Source organism: Equus quagga, chromosome 5 (genome assembly GCF_021613505.1).
Source record: "Equus quagga isolate Etosha38 chromosome 5, UCLA_HA_Equagga_1.0, whole genome shotgun sequence".
NCBI lineage: Eukaryota > Metazoa > Chordata > Mammalia > Perissodactyla > Equidae > Equus > Equus quagga.
In genome coordinates, this window is record NC_060271.1 from 33562790 (window position 1) to 33579669 (window position 16880).

General features: G+C 37.5%; 1 protein-coding gene across 11 annotated transcripts in view; it reads left to right on the top strand.

The window, feature by feature from the left end:
- The window catches only part of HP1BP3 (heterochromatin protein 1 binding protein 3), a 33928-nt gene extending 19551 nt beyond the window's left edge, over nucleotides 1-14377 (top strand). For all 11 annotated transcript variants that reach the window (XM_046661383.1, XM_046661390.1, XM_046661394.1 and 8 more), the window contains 5 exons: nucleotides 4099-4189; nucleotides 8427-8586; nucleotides 10450-10561; nucleotides 11993-12106; nucleotides 12571-14377. In XM_046661383.1, the coding sequence (XP_046517339.1) occupies nucleotides 4099-4189; nucleotides 8427-8586; nucleotides 10450-10561; nucleotides 11993-12106; nucleotides 12571-12865 (772 nt within the window). In that variant the 3' untranslated portion in view covers nucleotides 12866-14377. The remainder of the gene's footprint in view (nucleotides 1-4098; nucleotides 4190-8426; nucleotides 8587-10449; nucleotides 10562-11992; nucleotides 12107-12570) is intronic.
- Nucleotides 14378-16880: the final 2503 nt, after the last annotated feature.

Sequence of the window (16880 nt, forward strand, 5' to 3'; positions counted from 1 at the left end):
CTCCCAGCATTCAGAATTCTGTATTTCTGCCTTTTCTTCACAGCGCTCATCACATTCTAGCATACTACATATTTTATTTGCTTTTTTTTTTAAACTTCAGTTATTTTTTTTTTTTAAGATTTTTAAATTTTTTTCCTCAAAGCCCCCCAGTACATAGTTGTATATTCTTCGTTGTGGGTCCTTCTAGTTGTGGCATGTGGGACGCCGCCTCAGCATGGTTTGATGAGCAGTGCCATGTCTGCACCCAGGATTCGAACCAACGAAACACTGGGCCGCCTGCAGCGGAGCACACGAACTTAACCACTCGGCCACAGGGCCAGCCCCTTATTTGCTTTTTAAACAAATAACTTGTCCATTAAAATTTCAGATTTCTGAAGGCCAGGATTTTTATCTGTATTATTCACTTCTGTTTCCCCTGAGCCTAGCAGACGGTAGTTGCTCGATAAATATTAGTTGAATGAGTGAATATGGGCACTTCATGTGGCCATTCCCAAGGAGCATATGCCCTGGAGCATGTGAGATGAGACGTGAATGTCTCCTCCCATGTCCTGGAGTCTGTAGAGCACTGTGGTTAAGAGCACAGACTGTAGAACCAGTCCCCTTAGGTTTGAACCCTGATTCTGTCATTTCCAGCTTTGTGTCTCTGAATAAGTTATCTTTATGTCTCAGTTTCCTCATTGATTAACTCATAGAATTCTTAGGAGGCTTAAATCTCTTAGTACATGTTAAGCACTGAGAACAGTGCCTGGCATGTAGTAAGTACTCAGTGTTAGTATTATTAGTCACTCTCAGTTCCAACATAATTCTCATGGTGTGAGCATCACACTGTGCTAAATATGATTCTGATGTTTAAAGATGTTTTTTATATAACATGTATGTCACTATCTTAATGTGATAACTGATTTTTTGCAACCCTAGAGGAAAAACTGGACATGTTGGGTTTACATAGAGACTTTGGGTTGGTCTCTAAGAAGGTGCCTTTAGAAACTTTTGAGGGTAATTCTGTCCAATGGCATTAGAAATCAGATTTTAAGATCTAATCCTTACATATGGTCTAACTTCTTTATACTCTCTTTGATTTTTCTCTTTCTAACCCATGCCAAAAATGAACATAAGCCAAGATTCAATTTTATGCCCTATACGTTTCTCTAAACGTATTAATTTCTTTGGAGACCCCTTAGATTCTTAATGGTTTCAACCATTAAGTAGTAATTTTGAGTCTCTTTATCTTAATTCATCTGTGCATTTCTAACAGACTGATGTAATTCTCTTATTTAGATCCCTGCTGCTCAGAACTGTTGCTGCTGTCAGTTGCAATGTGCTCTCCACCCCTTACCTTCAGCTCTCTCTGTACAGGGCTTTCGTTTTTATATTTCAGTGGAGATTGCCTTTCTCCACAGTTGAAAAACATGGCTACCAACAATCACCCATTATTCCCTGCTTTCTAATTAAACTCGTCTAATCATCTTACTTTTTAAAAAAAGTGCTGTAACAATAAACAGTCCCTTGAATTTGTATAGGGCTTTATAAACCACTTTTGTTTACATTGTTTCCCATAATTCTCAAAATAGACTTAAAAATAGATATTCCTAGCCCAGTTTTGCTGGTAAAAATCTTACCCAGGGTTACCTGGCTATTCACTGGTGAGCCAGAACTTTATTTCATCTTTCAATTATACACCTCTTGCTTTTTCCACTGTTTAGCATTGTCTTATATTGGAAAGTGCAGGCATAGCATAGTGTGTAAGAATGCAGAATCTGGAGTCAGACTGCCCACATTTGTAGCCAGTTTCTTCCACTGCCTGTGACCTTGGAGAAATGATTAACGGTTGGCACCATAGCCAATAAAAAATAGTGTGATACGGACTATAGAATTTTTCCAGAAAAGAGAGCTGTGCCTGTGAATTAGCAGAGGGGTAAAGAGATGGGGCCTGAGTAGGTCCAGAAGAATGTAGAATTTAGATGGGATGATAGACTTAGATGGGATGATAGAGTGGGGAAGGCATTCTCAAAGGAGCTGCATGAGAAAATTTCAGAGGCAGGAGTTGGCATTCTTTTTTGGGTACTAAAAGAAGCAGAAGCCTGGGTCTGACTGGTGGGACCATGTTATGGAAGGCTTTGAAGCTGGGTTGATGCATTAAGACCTGATACCTGGTTAGTTGAGTAACATAATAAAGGGGGCCTTTGTAGGTGTATTAACCTCATAGTGGAGTGCACTATGAAAATAGAAAGTAGTGCAGTACCCAGAAGGCAGGGCATGGTGGCTTTGACTAAGGTTTGGCAGTGATTAGAGAGAAGAGGCCAGTCTGAGAAACTTTGAAGCAGTTGGTAAATATGGTTTTACCTGAAGATAGAAGTGAGTGAATGAGATTTCTAAAAGCCCAGGACAAGGTATATGCTAGTGTAATGGTTGGTATTGCTGAGAAAACAAAAATATTAAGGTGACCGGTTTAAGTGATCCTTATGCCTGGAGCATTTGAACCTTGGTTAAGAAGATTCTTCTCAGACCAGTTATTTAATTTGATAAAGAAAAGAGTCTGAGATTTCAGTGTTTTACTTAAGCTCTGTGATCCCCCATTGGAAATCAGCCTTTAACTTATGGAGGAACTAATAGAAAAATTGTTTGACAGTTAAGTCACTGCCTCACTTATGTTCCCAAGGCTCTGTGCACGTGCTTCAACCCTGACCCTTATCACTCTCTATTATGCATTTATCATCTCGTAAATTCCTTGAGTTTAGTGACCAGATCTATGTGTTTATTCCTCCATAGCCATAATAAATACTTAGTAAATATTTGTGGAATAAATGAGTGAGTATATGTGTGTCTGGGTCATGACATAAGTCATGTTTGTCCTGAATGGAATAGCACTGGCTTAGAAATACTTTCATTGGGAGTTTTGGAGGAGGGCAGGGCTGGGGGGAGGAGTTTCTTCATTTGGAGTGTCAGGCATGTACACGATTTGATAGTATAGTTCCTGCTCTTTAGCATCCTGTTAGAACATGAGATTCCCCTCTACTCTTCTCCTCTTCCCCAAGCATATGGAATTAATAACTTGTGTCAACTCAGCCTGTAATGCTTAGTGGTTAGATAAGATTCAGAATTTCTTCTCCACAGAAAAATGTCGAAGCTCAGTGAAGCATCTTGAATGATAATAGTTGGGCTCTCATTGGGCTGTCTCATTGATTTTTTTCTGTCTGTCTAGCAACTAGTTTCAAATGAGTTTCATGATACTCTGCTTTATTGGGTGCTATTCTAGTAATTTTTTCTTGAGAGGTGTGGCAAAACACATCACCAAAGTTTTGGCTTATGATGAGTCCTTTCTTAGACGTCCTATTGTTAGCCTGGATATATAGCTTTACATTTGACTCCATCTTGTTCTCTATCACAGTCCCCATAAAGCTGTAATTCAACTTGATTGGTTCTCCCTGCACTTGAGGTTCCCCAGCCACCATACAGACTACTGCCCCTTGACAGAGCAGCTCTTGCTTCAACATTTTGGTATTATGTTTTTAATGATACAGTTTCTTCTTGCATGCCATTTGGTTTTGATAACCTAGTTTTTATTTGTTTTTTTTAACTACAGCCCTCTTAAGACAGAGGTACTATGTTAAAAACAACGTATTTTCTTTCCAAGGGAATTGTATCTTATTAGGCTGACTTTAGATACTGGTTTGCAAAAAATGACTCCATTGTTTTTGGTTAATGTGTACATACTTTTAAAAAATCCAGGAGTTTTACCTCAGAATTCCAGAGTTGGATGGGTCTTGAAAGATGCCCATTCTTTGCTTGATTACACAGTTTGGTTGCCGTTGTGGTCTGGTGATAAGTGATTGGTTTTTGGAGTGTCCTGGCAATTTGGAAATTGGTTCTGTATCATACATGGTTCTGTACGTACAGGTAATGGCTTGGCTTCTTTGCTTGAAGAAAAAAGAATGCCACTTAAGAGTGCTAACAATTTACTACTTGATTGTCCATTTTAACAAAGTACTCCATATAACAGGAGTCAGAACTTTATTTAGTTCAGGGAATAGCCCTGGATCTGTTTCTTCAGATCACTTGCATTGATATATTCATTGCTATTTTTTGTTTTATTTGCAGGCCTCAGCTGTTGAAGAACGCTCTGCAGAGAGCAGTAGAGAGAGGCCAGTTAGAACAAATAACTGGCAAAGGTGCTTCTGGAACATTCCAGGTTAGAGGCCAAAAAGGCTTGGTTATATAGAGAAGTGGTTTTCAAAAGTTTTCGTTTCAGGGCCTCCTTTACTCTAATGATTTATTGAGGATCCCAAGAGCTTTTGTTTATGTGGATATACCTATCAATATTTATCATAGTAGAAATTAAAACTGAGAAAACTTTAAATATTTATTAGTTCATTTAAAAATAACCCATTACACATTAACATAACATTTTTTGTGAAAACTATAGTTTTCAAAACAAATTTTAATGAGAATTTTAAAAAAATTTTAATGAGAAATTTTAACATCTAGCCTAATAGACGACAGCTCGTATCTGTTTTACTTTGGGTTAGATCTATGAAGAAGGTTCAGCTCACACAGAAATATAGTTAGAAAAGGATGGAGTGTTTTAAGATAATTTTCAAATAGTTGTGTATATTATATTCTTTGCTACTATACCAAAACTCAACAAATGATATTTTTTAATAGCTTTATTGAGCTATGATTTATATACCATAAGATACACTCATTTTAAGTTAGAACTTATAATTCAATGATTTTTAGTAAATTTATAGAGTTGTACAGTCATCACAACAATCCAATTTTAAATCATTTCCATCCCCTGAAAAAAATCTTTTGTGCCCATTTGCAGTCATTCCCCATTCCCATCCCCAGCCAACCTACTAATGAACCTTCTTTCTGTATGGAGTTGCCTTTTCTACGTATTTTATATAGATAGAATCATGCAACATGTGGTCTTCTGTGTCTGACTTTTTTCACTTAGCATAGTATTTTTTTAGTTTTATCCATGTTGCAGCACGAATCAGCACTTTCATTTCTTTTTATTGCCAAATAGTATTCCGTTGTATGGATCTGACACATTTTATTTATCCATTTACAAGTTGATGAACATTTGAGTTATTTCTACTTTTTAGCTATTATGATTAATATTGCTTATGAGCATTTATTCCAAATCTTTGTGCAGATAAAATGTTTTCATTTCACTTGGGTATATAACTAGGAGTGTGGACTTGCTGGACTATATGGTAAATTTGTTTTAAGAAACTGCCAAAGTGTGTGTCATTTTACATTTCCACCATCAATATATAAGGGTTCTAGTTTCTGCATATCTCTGTCAACACTTGACATTGTCTCTTTGGTTATAACCATACTGGTGGATACAAAGTGGCATCTTGTTGTGGTTTTGGTTGGTATTTCCCTGATGACTACTGATGTTGACCATCTTTTCATGTGCTTAGTGGACGTTTGTTTATCTTCTCTGGTAAAATGTCAATTCACATCCTTTGCCCATTTTTGAAATTGGGTTGTCATCTTATTGATTTATAAGAGTTACATAACTAAATACAACTTCCTCATTAGATACATGATTTGTAAATATTTTCTCCTATTCTGTGGCCTGAGCTTTCACTTAATGGTATCTTTTGAAGTGCAAAAGTGTTTAATTTTTTTGTTTGGCTGAGGAAGATTAGCCCTGAGCTAACAACTGTTGCCAGTCTTCCTCTTTTTTTTTTTTTTTTTTTTTTTTTTTTTGCTTGAGGAATATTAGCCCTGAGCTAAGATCTGTGCCAGTCTTCCTCCACTTTCTATGTGGGTTGCTGCCACAGCATGGTTGACAAGTGGTGTAGGTCCGTGCCCAGGATCTGAACCCATGAACGTGGGCCACTGAAGCGGAGCCCGCCAAACTTAACCACCATGCCACGGGGCCAGCCCCAAGTGTTTAATTTTGATGAAGTCTAGTTTATCAGTTCTTTTTAATTGCTTATGCTGTTGCTGTTACATCAAATAAATCATCACCTAACTTAAGGTCACGAAGATTTACTCGTATGTTTCCTTTCAAGAGTTTTATAGTTTTAGCTCTTAAATTTAGGTCCATGATCAATTTTGAGTTAAGTTTTGTTTTATGGTAAGAGGTAAGGGTGTAAATTTGTATTTTTGCATGTGGCTATTCAGTTCTCCTAATACCATTTATTGAGAAGACTATCCTTTCCCCATTGATTTGCCTTGGCACCTTTATCAAAAATCAAAAAGTTGACCATAAATTTAAGGGTTTCTGGACTCTCAGTTCTGTTCATTGATCTATATGTGAATCCTTATGCCAGTACCACACTGTGTTGATGACTGTAGCTTTGTAGTGAGTTTTCAAATTGGGAAGTATAAGTCTTCGGTCTCTTCATTTATTTAGATCTTAACTTCTTTTGGTAATGTTTTGTAGTTTCTAGTGTATAAGTCTTATATTTCTTTTGTTAAATTTATTCCTAGGTATTTCCATGGTATGGTGAATGGAATTTTCTTATTTTCCTTTTCAGATTGTTCATTGCTAGGCTATAGAAATAAAATTGATTTGTCTGTTGATCTTGTATCCTGTGACCTTGCTGAACTCATTTACTAGTTCTAGTAGGTTTTTTGTGGGTTTCTTAGGATCTTTTGTGGATTCCCTAGGATTTTCTACATACTGGATCATGTCATCTGCCAATAAAGAGCATTTTACTTCTTCCTTTCCAATCAGGATGTCTCCCCCCCCCCCCACCCCCGGCTTGATTCCACTAGATAGACACTCTAATACAGCCATGAGAGCAGACATCTTTGTCTATTCAGTCTTTCTATTACTAGCTTGTTGAGGGTTTTTATTATGAATGGCTGTTGGATTTGTCAAATACTTTTTTTTAGTCTCTTGAGATGATCATGTGGTTTTTCTCCTTTATTGTGTTAATATAGTATATTACATTACTTGATTTTGTGGTAATTCCTCAAAGTTTATTTGCCATGTAGAACCTGAAACCATGTCAGTGAACTACTTCTACTCTGTTACCTTAAAATCCTTTTGGTCTGTCTTAAACTTCGAGTAGATCTTTTAATCATGTGTAAATTTGTCACATGGTCATTTGGAAATTATGGGTTCACTGAATTATGCAGAGTTTTTAAATGTTGACACATTTTGTCAAGAACAGTAACAAAAATCACATTCATTAATATCACCCACTGATCTCATCAGAACAATATTTAAGTACTAGGGTTATCAAACTCACAATAGTAGATACAAGTTTTCTCAATTTAAATTTTCTCTTAAAAAGTTGAATTTTATCATTGACAACTAATGCTGTTACTTGTTTTCCTTGAAGTGACAGGCTCACTTTATTCATTTTCAAGACAATGTCTATCAGATACCCAAGTCTGAATAATCATAGTTTGTTGGTTGTTCCGTCAAATAAAAAGGATATTCCATGAAAAATGCAGCTAGTTCAGCTTCACAGCTCAATCAGTGGGGTGCTTTTCCTTGAGACCACCATCATACCTCCATGTGCAGCCAACATACTTTATGCATTCTTCCTGTTTATCCCATATAATAAAATATGAAAAAGACGTGCACTGGTGTTGAGAGTTAATAAAATAATTTTTAATACTTCATCAAGGATATTTTTAAGTGAAACTGGCTTTTTTTTTTTAAACCACAAGTGCATAGCAGTAAAGAATATAGTAACTAGTGGTATATTTTTGTTTCTCTGCCTTGATTTGTGATAAGGTAGCACCAGTTTTATCCATCATTGCTTTTTCACCATCAGTGCAAGTGTCACCACAGTGAAAAAGGCACATCACATCTTAGTATTACTATGAAAATAGTTTTGACCTTGCAGGTCCTCTGCAAGGGTGTCAGGAACCCCAAGGGGTTTGTGGACCACTCTGAAAATCACTATTGTAGACCATACCTGAGTTTGTCCTTTCACCCTTTTTGCTTATTAGTGCTAACCTTTGTTCCCCAGCCTTTTGTCCATAAAATATGCTATGTAATTTTCTGTTGTATGATACCTTAAATATTTATCAAACTTTTCCTTTGCTGTTTGCCTACTTACTATTTTTATAACTGCTTTATTTTTTAGATTCAGGAAAAAGGAAGTATTCTCAAATAAAAGTGTCTTAGTTTATTGGGGGCATAAAAAGTTAATCTGCTTATTGGGGTAGACTTGTTGGTCTCTTTGGGTTAGGTTAGCTATTGATATTTTAGGTTGGATGGAGGGGTAGATGGAAGGAGAAAATATCCATAGGAGGGCTGGGACTCCTCAGTTAGGGTGAATACCTGATGAGTGGGAAGAGAAAGTCCCTAACCTGACAATTTATTGTAAAACATATCTGTGCTAATGCAGGAACTCCGACCCACCTGGTGCAGAGGAGTCTTGTCTTGACCTGCTTTGGGAGAGTGTTGTCTTGATGCTTTTCTCTTCCTCCTTGGAAAACAGCTGAAGAAATCAGGGGAGAAACCCCTGCTTGGTGGAAGCCTGATGGAATATGCAATCTTGTCTGCCATTGCTGCCATGAATGAGCCGAAGACCTGCTCCACCACTGCTCTGAAGAAGTATGTCCTGGAGAACCACCCAGGGACCAATTCTAACTATCAAAGTAAGACTTAAGAGTTGTATGCATTTAACCAGGATTAGGGGTACCATCTTGTGAAAAATCACTACAGATGGTGTTACTAATTACAAAGCATTAACTACTGTCAGGGAAAACCAAGAGGGGGAACCACAACTTTTCAAATTTAACTTATGATTTACAAAAAGGAAAATAATCAAGCCTTCTCTTTAATTTACAATATCTGCTGAAGATCAGAATTTGATTTTACTTTGCTGTAAAGATTTTTCTGGTATTTTTATTGTAATTTAGGTAAATCTCTAGGTTTAAAATGCCTCTCAAGTTTAGTGTCTTTTTGCCCACTTCTGTGTGTTTACCAAAACATCTAATTGCACCTTAAAACCAAGCCAGTGTTTTTAAATACTTACTACTTAGGTTATTTCTCATTGATTTAGGCCCTATAACAGAAAATACTTTTTTCCAGTAAAGTATATTTACCCTATCAGGTGGTGATTTGAGATTACAAACCTTGCCTTGGCAGCATTATCATATATGGATTAGTGAGACTATATTTTCTCAGTGAACTACTAGAATAGTCATAATGGTGTAGGGTGAGGAATATGGAAATGAAGTAACTAACAGAAAATGCAAACTAGAATATATTGTTTTAAATAAAAAGGTGATTTTGAAGTCTTAATGTTGATTTTTTTTTTTTTTTTTTGGAGGAAGGTTAGCCCTGCGCTAACATCCATGCCCATCCTCCTCTACTTTATATGTGGGATGCCTACCATAGCATGGCGTGCCAAGCAGTGCCATGTCCGCACCCGGGATCCAAACTGGTGAACCCTGGGCCACCAAAGCAGAACATGTGCACTTAACCGCTGCGCCACCCGGCTGGCCCCAATATTGACTTTTAATATATGTAAGATGTATTTTTTTAACATTATGAAGGAATACTTTCTAATTGTTTTTTCATCTTTCCTTACTTAAGATACATTCTGTGTTGGGGCTGGCCTTGTGGCATAGTGGTTAAATTCGTGCCCTCCCTCCGCTTCAGTGGCCCAGGGTTTGTAGGTTCAGATCCTGGGCTTGGACCTAGCACCTCTCATCAAGCCATGCTATGTAGTGGCATCCCACATAAAATAGAGGAAGATCGGCACAGAAGATTGTCAGCTCAGCGACAGTCTTCCTCAAGCAAAAAGAGGAAGATTGGCAACAGATGTTAGGTCAGGGCCAATCTTCCTCACAGACACAACAAGGTACTGTGTTAATTGTGCATGTTGACCCTTATAGACTATTTTATGATTTTCTCTTTTGGCCAAGTGTTCTAAGAACATGAATTTCATTATTAACTTTGTCAGTTGCAGTAATATTGCAGCTATATTTTGGATATTGAATCACCATAAAATATATTTTTGATGTGTCTCTTTATGAAAGACAAGAATTGGTGAGACCTTTTGGAGCCATGATATCATTCTGTTACTGTTTGCTGATTCATGAGAAATTAGTTCTGTTTATCTTTATACATACTCTCCTAGATGATTGGTACTCAATAGATGTTTGGATGGATGGAAATAAGGACAGATTTAGTCTTAAGTCAGGTATTAGCCACTTTTGTGCAACTTGTAAGGCAAGTCACTAACCACTCTGGGTTCCTATTTCCCTTTCTGTGAAATGAGGAATTTGACCCAATGGTCTCTGAAGTTTGTTGCCATTATATTTCAACTCTTGCCAAATTATGGACACTTAATGAATGTTTAGTGAATTAGTTAATCCCTTTGGCCACGAAAGTTTCACTTAGCACGTGTCAATTACTGTATGTGATAGGACATTAAATTGATGTATAACTGTGGTTGAGAGAGTCATCAAATTTAAATAACTAAATTTCTTAATTCCTGAATTTTTGTTCAGTGCATTTGCTGAAGAAAACCTTGCAGAAATGCGAAAAGAATGGGTGGATGGAACAGATCTCTGGTAAAGGATTCAGTGGCACCTTCCAGCTCTGTTTTCCCTATTACCCCAGGTAAGTACCTAGCCCATAATATGAAGTACTGTATGTTTAAAATACTATTCTAGGTTACAGGCTTGGATTAACTTATTTTATCCTTATTACTATTACACTGAACTGTATGTATTTAAAAATAAAGACTACTTAAGGCAGTATTGTTGTAGAGCAAAAGGTTTTGATGTAAGAACAGGGAAATTTTGGCTATCCTCCTGAAGCTTGTTGTTAGCCAGCACTTCCTAAAATCAAGACTTCTTTGAGATCCTTGGCCAGTAATTTGAGGTTCATTCCTTTTTTATTAAATAAATGATAATGACAAGAAGATTATTAGAGGATTATATATATGTTTTAATTGTCCAGCACTGATCAGGGAGAATATTCCAAGAATCCTAATCTGCCTTCTTCATACTGTAGAGACAGGGAGATTTATTTGAAAACCTATCTCTTAGACGTCACCTTATTTATTCATTGAACCAAAGAATCCATTGAGCCCCTTCTTTGAGCCGAGCATTGTTCCCTGTACCCTGCTATAGCCTCCTTGTACTTTCATTTCTAGTGAAGCGCCATGACGTGTACTACTAAACCCAATTTTAGCAGGAGTACAATGTGTCCTTTTTATATTGTTCTTTGTGCACAAACAAATGTTATTTGGCTGAATGCATATTATTTGAATTTTTCAAACATTAAACTTTAGGAGCCAGCCCCATGAACCATGGCATAGTGGTTAAGTTCAGCACACTTCACTTCAGTGGCCCGGGTTTGTGGGTTCAGATCCCTGTCACAGACCTACACCACTTGTCAGCCATGCTGTGGTGGCAACCCACATAGAAAGTGGAGGAAGATTGACACAGATGTTAGCTCAGGGCTAATCTTCCTCAGCAAAAAAATAAATAATAGATTTAATTCTTAAAGTTATACACAAAAAATGTTACAATGCAAGGACTTATTAATCAACAGGATCAAGATTTCTCCCATTAAGGGCAAAGAAAAATTAGCAGATCCTTGCTGAATTTCTCTAAAACTTTGAAGAGATTTGGGCTTTATAATACTATGAGGTCTTTTGCCAGTATCATCAGGGCAAAAAATGTATACTGCTATGCAGACTGTTCACTGCCTTACAGACTGTTCCCTGCTGGTATATTCAGTGGCCAATGCAGTGCTGGACACGCAGCAGGAGCTTAAATAATTGTTCACTAAATAAATGAGTAAGAATTAATTTTGTTAACGGGAGGGAGGCAGGGAACGAGGTATGGTCTGGGATAGATTTGTCATAGCGTTGTATGTGTGTTCAAAATAGGTTAAATTGTAACCTGATATTTGTAACCTAACTTGACATTTTGGAGGAGGGTAGGAGGAAGTGAGTGATGTCCAGGGAAGAAAATTTAGGTTCTCATTCTTTTCCTTGTTCTGTATAGGACTTCTCTTTTACCTGATTTTTTTTTCCCACAGCCCAGGAGTTCTATTTCCAAAGAAAGAGCCAGATGATTCTAAAGATGAGGATGAAGATGAAGATGACTCATCAGAAGAAGACTCTGAGGATGAAGAGCCGCCGCCTAAGAGAAGGTGTGGATGTGTGAAAACCCTTCTATCTTAGAACTAAAATGGCAGTCATAGGAGAGGCTGTGAACACTGTTTAACAACTCAGGATACTTCTCAAGCACTTTGTGTAACATTTGAACTTGTCTTCTCCTTGAAAATTCAGGGACTCTGAAGCACTGTGAATAGGTAATTTACTCTTTGGTCAAACCTGTATACATATCAGTAATTTTGGATATTCAAAGAAAAATAATTCCCTGTTTTCCTAGGAAAAACATCATGGGATTATGTGTAGACTTCCATGAATTGGTTGAATTTTTATACAATTTTACTTAAGCCTCTAGTTTCTAAAAAAATAATAAATCACATTCCTCTTCTTAACACAGGTGACTTATACCTATGCTCTATTTTTTTGGCAAAATATCTGGTCATCCTGGCAAAGTGAATCTCTCAAGTACTAAGTGACAGCCTTTGCTTTTTGCTTCTCACAGGTTGCAGAAGAAAACCCCAGCCAAGTCATCAGGGAGGACTGCGCCAGTGAAGCAGAGAGGGTCCAAGCCTGCACCTAAAGTCCCAGCTGCCCAGCGGGGGAAAGCTAGGCCCCTACCCAAGAAAGCCCCTCCTAAGGCCAAAACTCCCACCAAGAAAGCCAGACCGTCACCCTCTATCATCAAGAAACCTAGTGGTAGCTCTTCAAAGAAACCTGCGGCCAGTGTGAGAAAGGAAGTGAAATTGCCTGGCAAGGGCAAATCCACCATGAAGAAATCTTTCAAAGCAAAAAAGTAAATTTTATAGGAAAAAGGGTATCATGATGAAATTCAAAATCTTATTTTCTAAGGTCAGTTTGCATTTGTTTTAGTTTTGATGCTTTGAAAATTACATTTTTTTCCTCCTCTGTGAACATTGTGGGGAGGGAATATAAATAAACCAATTTAGGCATTTGTTAGCTTTAGGTGCTGTTCTTGGTGCCTGCCCCTTCCCGCAGTCATTTTAATTTCTGTGATGATTCTGGACTTTCCTGCACTGTGTAATCTATACTTGTCCTTTTTTCTCCCTCCACCCCAACCTTCTTTCTTTTTTTATGGTCAACTTTGGCTTTTTTTTTTGGTTTGTTTTTTTTCCCTTCCAGTTTTGTCTAAACAGTTGCAAAGATTTTTATGTTTGCAGAAAGCATCAAGAACAGGATGCTGGTCAGGTGCTGGAAGTACAAGGAGGCAGTATAGCACTGACTGAATTGCAAAGCCTCCTGCCTGGAGACTTCAGTTATAGCTGTAATAATTCATCTTATTTATAAAATCACTCCACTAACCCTTTCTCTCCAACTATAAATACCGAGATGACTTAGCTTTGGGAATAAGCCAAAAACATTATGCTCTCATTAGATTCTGAAGATGCATGACTCCTTTGGGCCACTTTTCGTATTGATCAATTTCCAGGTGTTTTTTGCTGGCCCAGGGCATTGGATTCCCTTAACAGCAAGCACAAGTTCTCTCCACCACTTGGTTTTTGACTGAAGGAGAAATAGAGAAATATATTAAATTTGTGGTTTCTGGTGTCACCTGTGTTACCGAAAGTAAAAACATATGAAATCTTCTTGATCAAATGTTTAAATATATTTTTTAATATTTGGAGCATGAATTGTCACTTCCTGTATGCCTTTTTTATAAGGAAATGTTGGAGAGTTAAATCATTGCTAATGTAGAAATGTTAAGTGGAAAAACATACAATTTGCTAAAATAAACTAGATTCCAGATTCATCTCTGGGTTTTTTTCCCCTCCTTTCTTTCCACAGCACTTTTGATATCAAACAAGTGGCTTCCTTTTTGAGATATTTAAAAAAAGAAAAGAAAAAAAGCAAATGAAGCCCAACTACCTAACCCTTTCTTATTTGTATTTGTTTTAGTATTGTGAGGTTGTGTTAAATAGTAGTAGCTTTCTACTTGAGAAATACTGGTTTCTGGTTATCATTTATCCTCCCTGTGGCACTTGACATTTTAATTGTCTTAAACCTTTTGGTGTACATCTTCTGGCCCCTTAAGTGCTGCCAGAAGCAGAAGATATCTGTCTCATTCATTCCACTTGCACTGTCTCCTGGGATCTTGTCTGCAGCCCGACGTGTGGCTGGGAAATGGACTCGAGAAGATTGGCTTCAATTAGATCCATAATCATGTGTGATCCCATCATGAGTTCATTGGAATTTGTGTTGCATGTAAGGCAATCTTTCCTGTTGTAAATCTTCCTTTTTTTATGTACATATATTTTGAAAAATATGAATAAACATGAAATTTTAAAAGCTGCTGAACTGTAGCTTATATTTAAGAGTTTCTAGTATATCCTTAGAAGTCAGGTGTTGCCCTCATTTCGAGTCTTTTCTACTCCTTGCAGTAGCCTCCCTCCCTCCATTTTAAATACAAGCTTCAGTTTGTTTGCTTTTGAATAATATAGATGGTAAATGATGTTTCTAGATATACTGAACCTGATTATTTAATCAATAGGTTTAAAGAAAATCATTTTGTATTTTTATTAAGGCCCTTGTTTTCCAGATCATAGATTCTAGTTTTTCATGTTTAATATTTAGATATGTCCTTGGACTGCAAAACAAATTCAGCACTGCAGAAGGGTGGATTAACCCTAGAGACCTAATTCTAGAAAGTAATTCTCATTTCTCAGATGCTGTTTGGAAGGTGTAATTCTTAATAGCATGGGCGTTAGGTACCTGTGCTAAGAATTCTCTACTTTTCTGGGAAAGAAAGTTGGAGGATTTTGGTTGGCTTCTTTGTTTAAGATTTTCTGAACAGTCACCTGGTAGTTATAGTGTACATCAGGCATCCCAACACAGCTTGAGAAGTTTAGATCATTTAAGATCTGTTCCGACTCTGACATTGTGTGAACTTCGCAAAGTTCCAGTAAGGACAGAACTGTCCTTGCTGTGGCATCACATAAAGGGAAACGACGGGAGGGCCATTGCACTTGGCCAGTGAGAATCCCCAGCTAAGAAAGACTTGCACTTTAATTACTTTGAGATAAAGGGATGTTTGTTTGTTTTTACCTTCCAGGCATTCTAAAGGAGAGCAGAACACACAATTTTTACTTTCATGTTACAGAAAGGAAAACAGCAAATCCAAGAGATAATCCCAGCAATTTCCAGCGTGGATCAGTGCTTCAGTGTTAGTGACTTAGTGAGCTCAGTTACGGTGTTTCTTTCATATGCTCTTAAACCATCTACGAAGTACCTTTGACAAATGAATCTCAGAAAGTGCTGGGAGGGAGATTGTTGGCTTCTTAACCTACAAAATGAGAAAGAAATTCCATTGCAGAGAAACGTGGAGACCTTTCCGTAGTATGACAGAAGCAGTCAACACACCTAGAACCTGAGCCGAACTGTGCACACAGACTGAATTAAAGGAAGCCTGGTCCAGCATACACCTTAGAAAACAGATGCGTGTTCCAGTCATTGGGCAGTGGGTATAAGTAACAGGAGAATTACATGAAAACAAGACCTAGGTAATATATCAATACCTTGGACATTTTTTCCCTGATTTTTCTTGGAAAATTTTGTCAGCTTAGTCTAGGTTTGCTAACCTATTCTTATACCTAATTTAAAGAACCTATGGATTTATTCTTGTTCAGGCTGAGATACTGTTATCCTGATACGCCAGGAGAAAGAGCTTAAACCAGCATATTCATAAACTGCTGTATTTAGCCAACTAAGAGAAACTTTCAAAATTTAGGCTTATAGTTAAGGATTATAATGTTGCATGCATCTTTGGAACCTGAAAATTCATATTAATTACTTTTCTTTTTGGGTTATGCAGAAATCCTAATTTTATGCATGAAAGAAGGGAAATTCTATTCTTAACTGGGAAAACACTATTATTAAACTATCCCCAGAGGTCCCTCATTGACGTTGTTTCCCAGTCACTTGCGTTTTTGTGGTAGAATAGATGGTCACAGTTCTGCTGACAACGCCGAAGAAGCAAAGCCGCTGAAGCTCCTAGCGTAGGGACTACTGGACCTAGATGCTTAGAAGCCATTAGGGGTGCTGAACAGGACCCCTCCGCTGCAGTGTGTTTCCTTTTTTTTTTTTTGGAGGAAGATTAGCCCTGAGCTAACATCTGCTGCCAATCCTCTTTTTGCTGAGGAAGACTGGCCCTGAGCTAACATCCGTGCCCATCTTCCTCCACTTTATATGTGGGACGCCTACACAGCATGGCGTGCCAAGCGGCGCCATGTCTGCACCTGGGATCTGAACCAGCAAACGCCAGGCTGCCAAAGCAGAATGTGTGAACTTAACTGCTGCGCCACCGGGCTGGCCCCAAGGATTTTCCTTTTTTAAGAAACAAATCTCTACCATCTTTATTACTATATTCTTTCCTTCTATCATTTTCCAGAAGATTCTTAATTTCAATGGGTTTTTTTTTCTATTGGAGGAATTGTCTGCCTTTGATTATTTAAATTTATTAGGTTAGTTTTAACCTTTCCTAATTTGCTTTGTCAACAAGTGGTATGTCAAAGGAGGCTTCAGAAGGTACCTTCCCAAGACGTTTTCCTCAAAAGTTGCAAATCTCTCTCTTGATATTGCATATAAATGTATAAACAGTATTTGCTATTAAATCTTTGCTTAGCAAAGAGACCATTCTCTAGGATGCTTTGAATATGTTTGATAAAGTGTACTTAGAAGTGTGACTTGTTACCTAAATAATAATAGAGACAATAATAGCTAACTGATTTTTATCTACATGTCAGGGTCTATATGTGTATTATCTCGTTTAATCTTAGCAACCCTGTGAGATGGTCATTC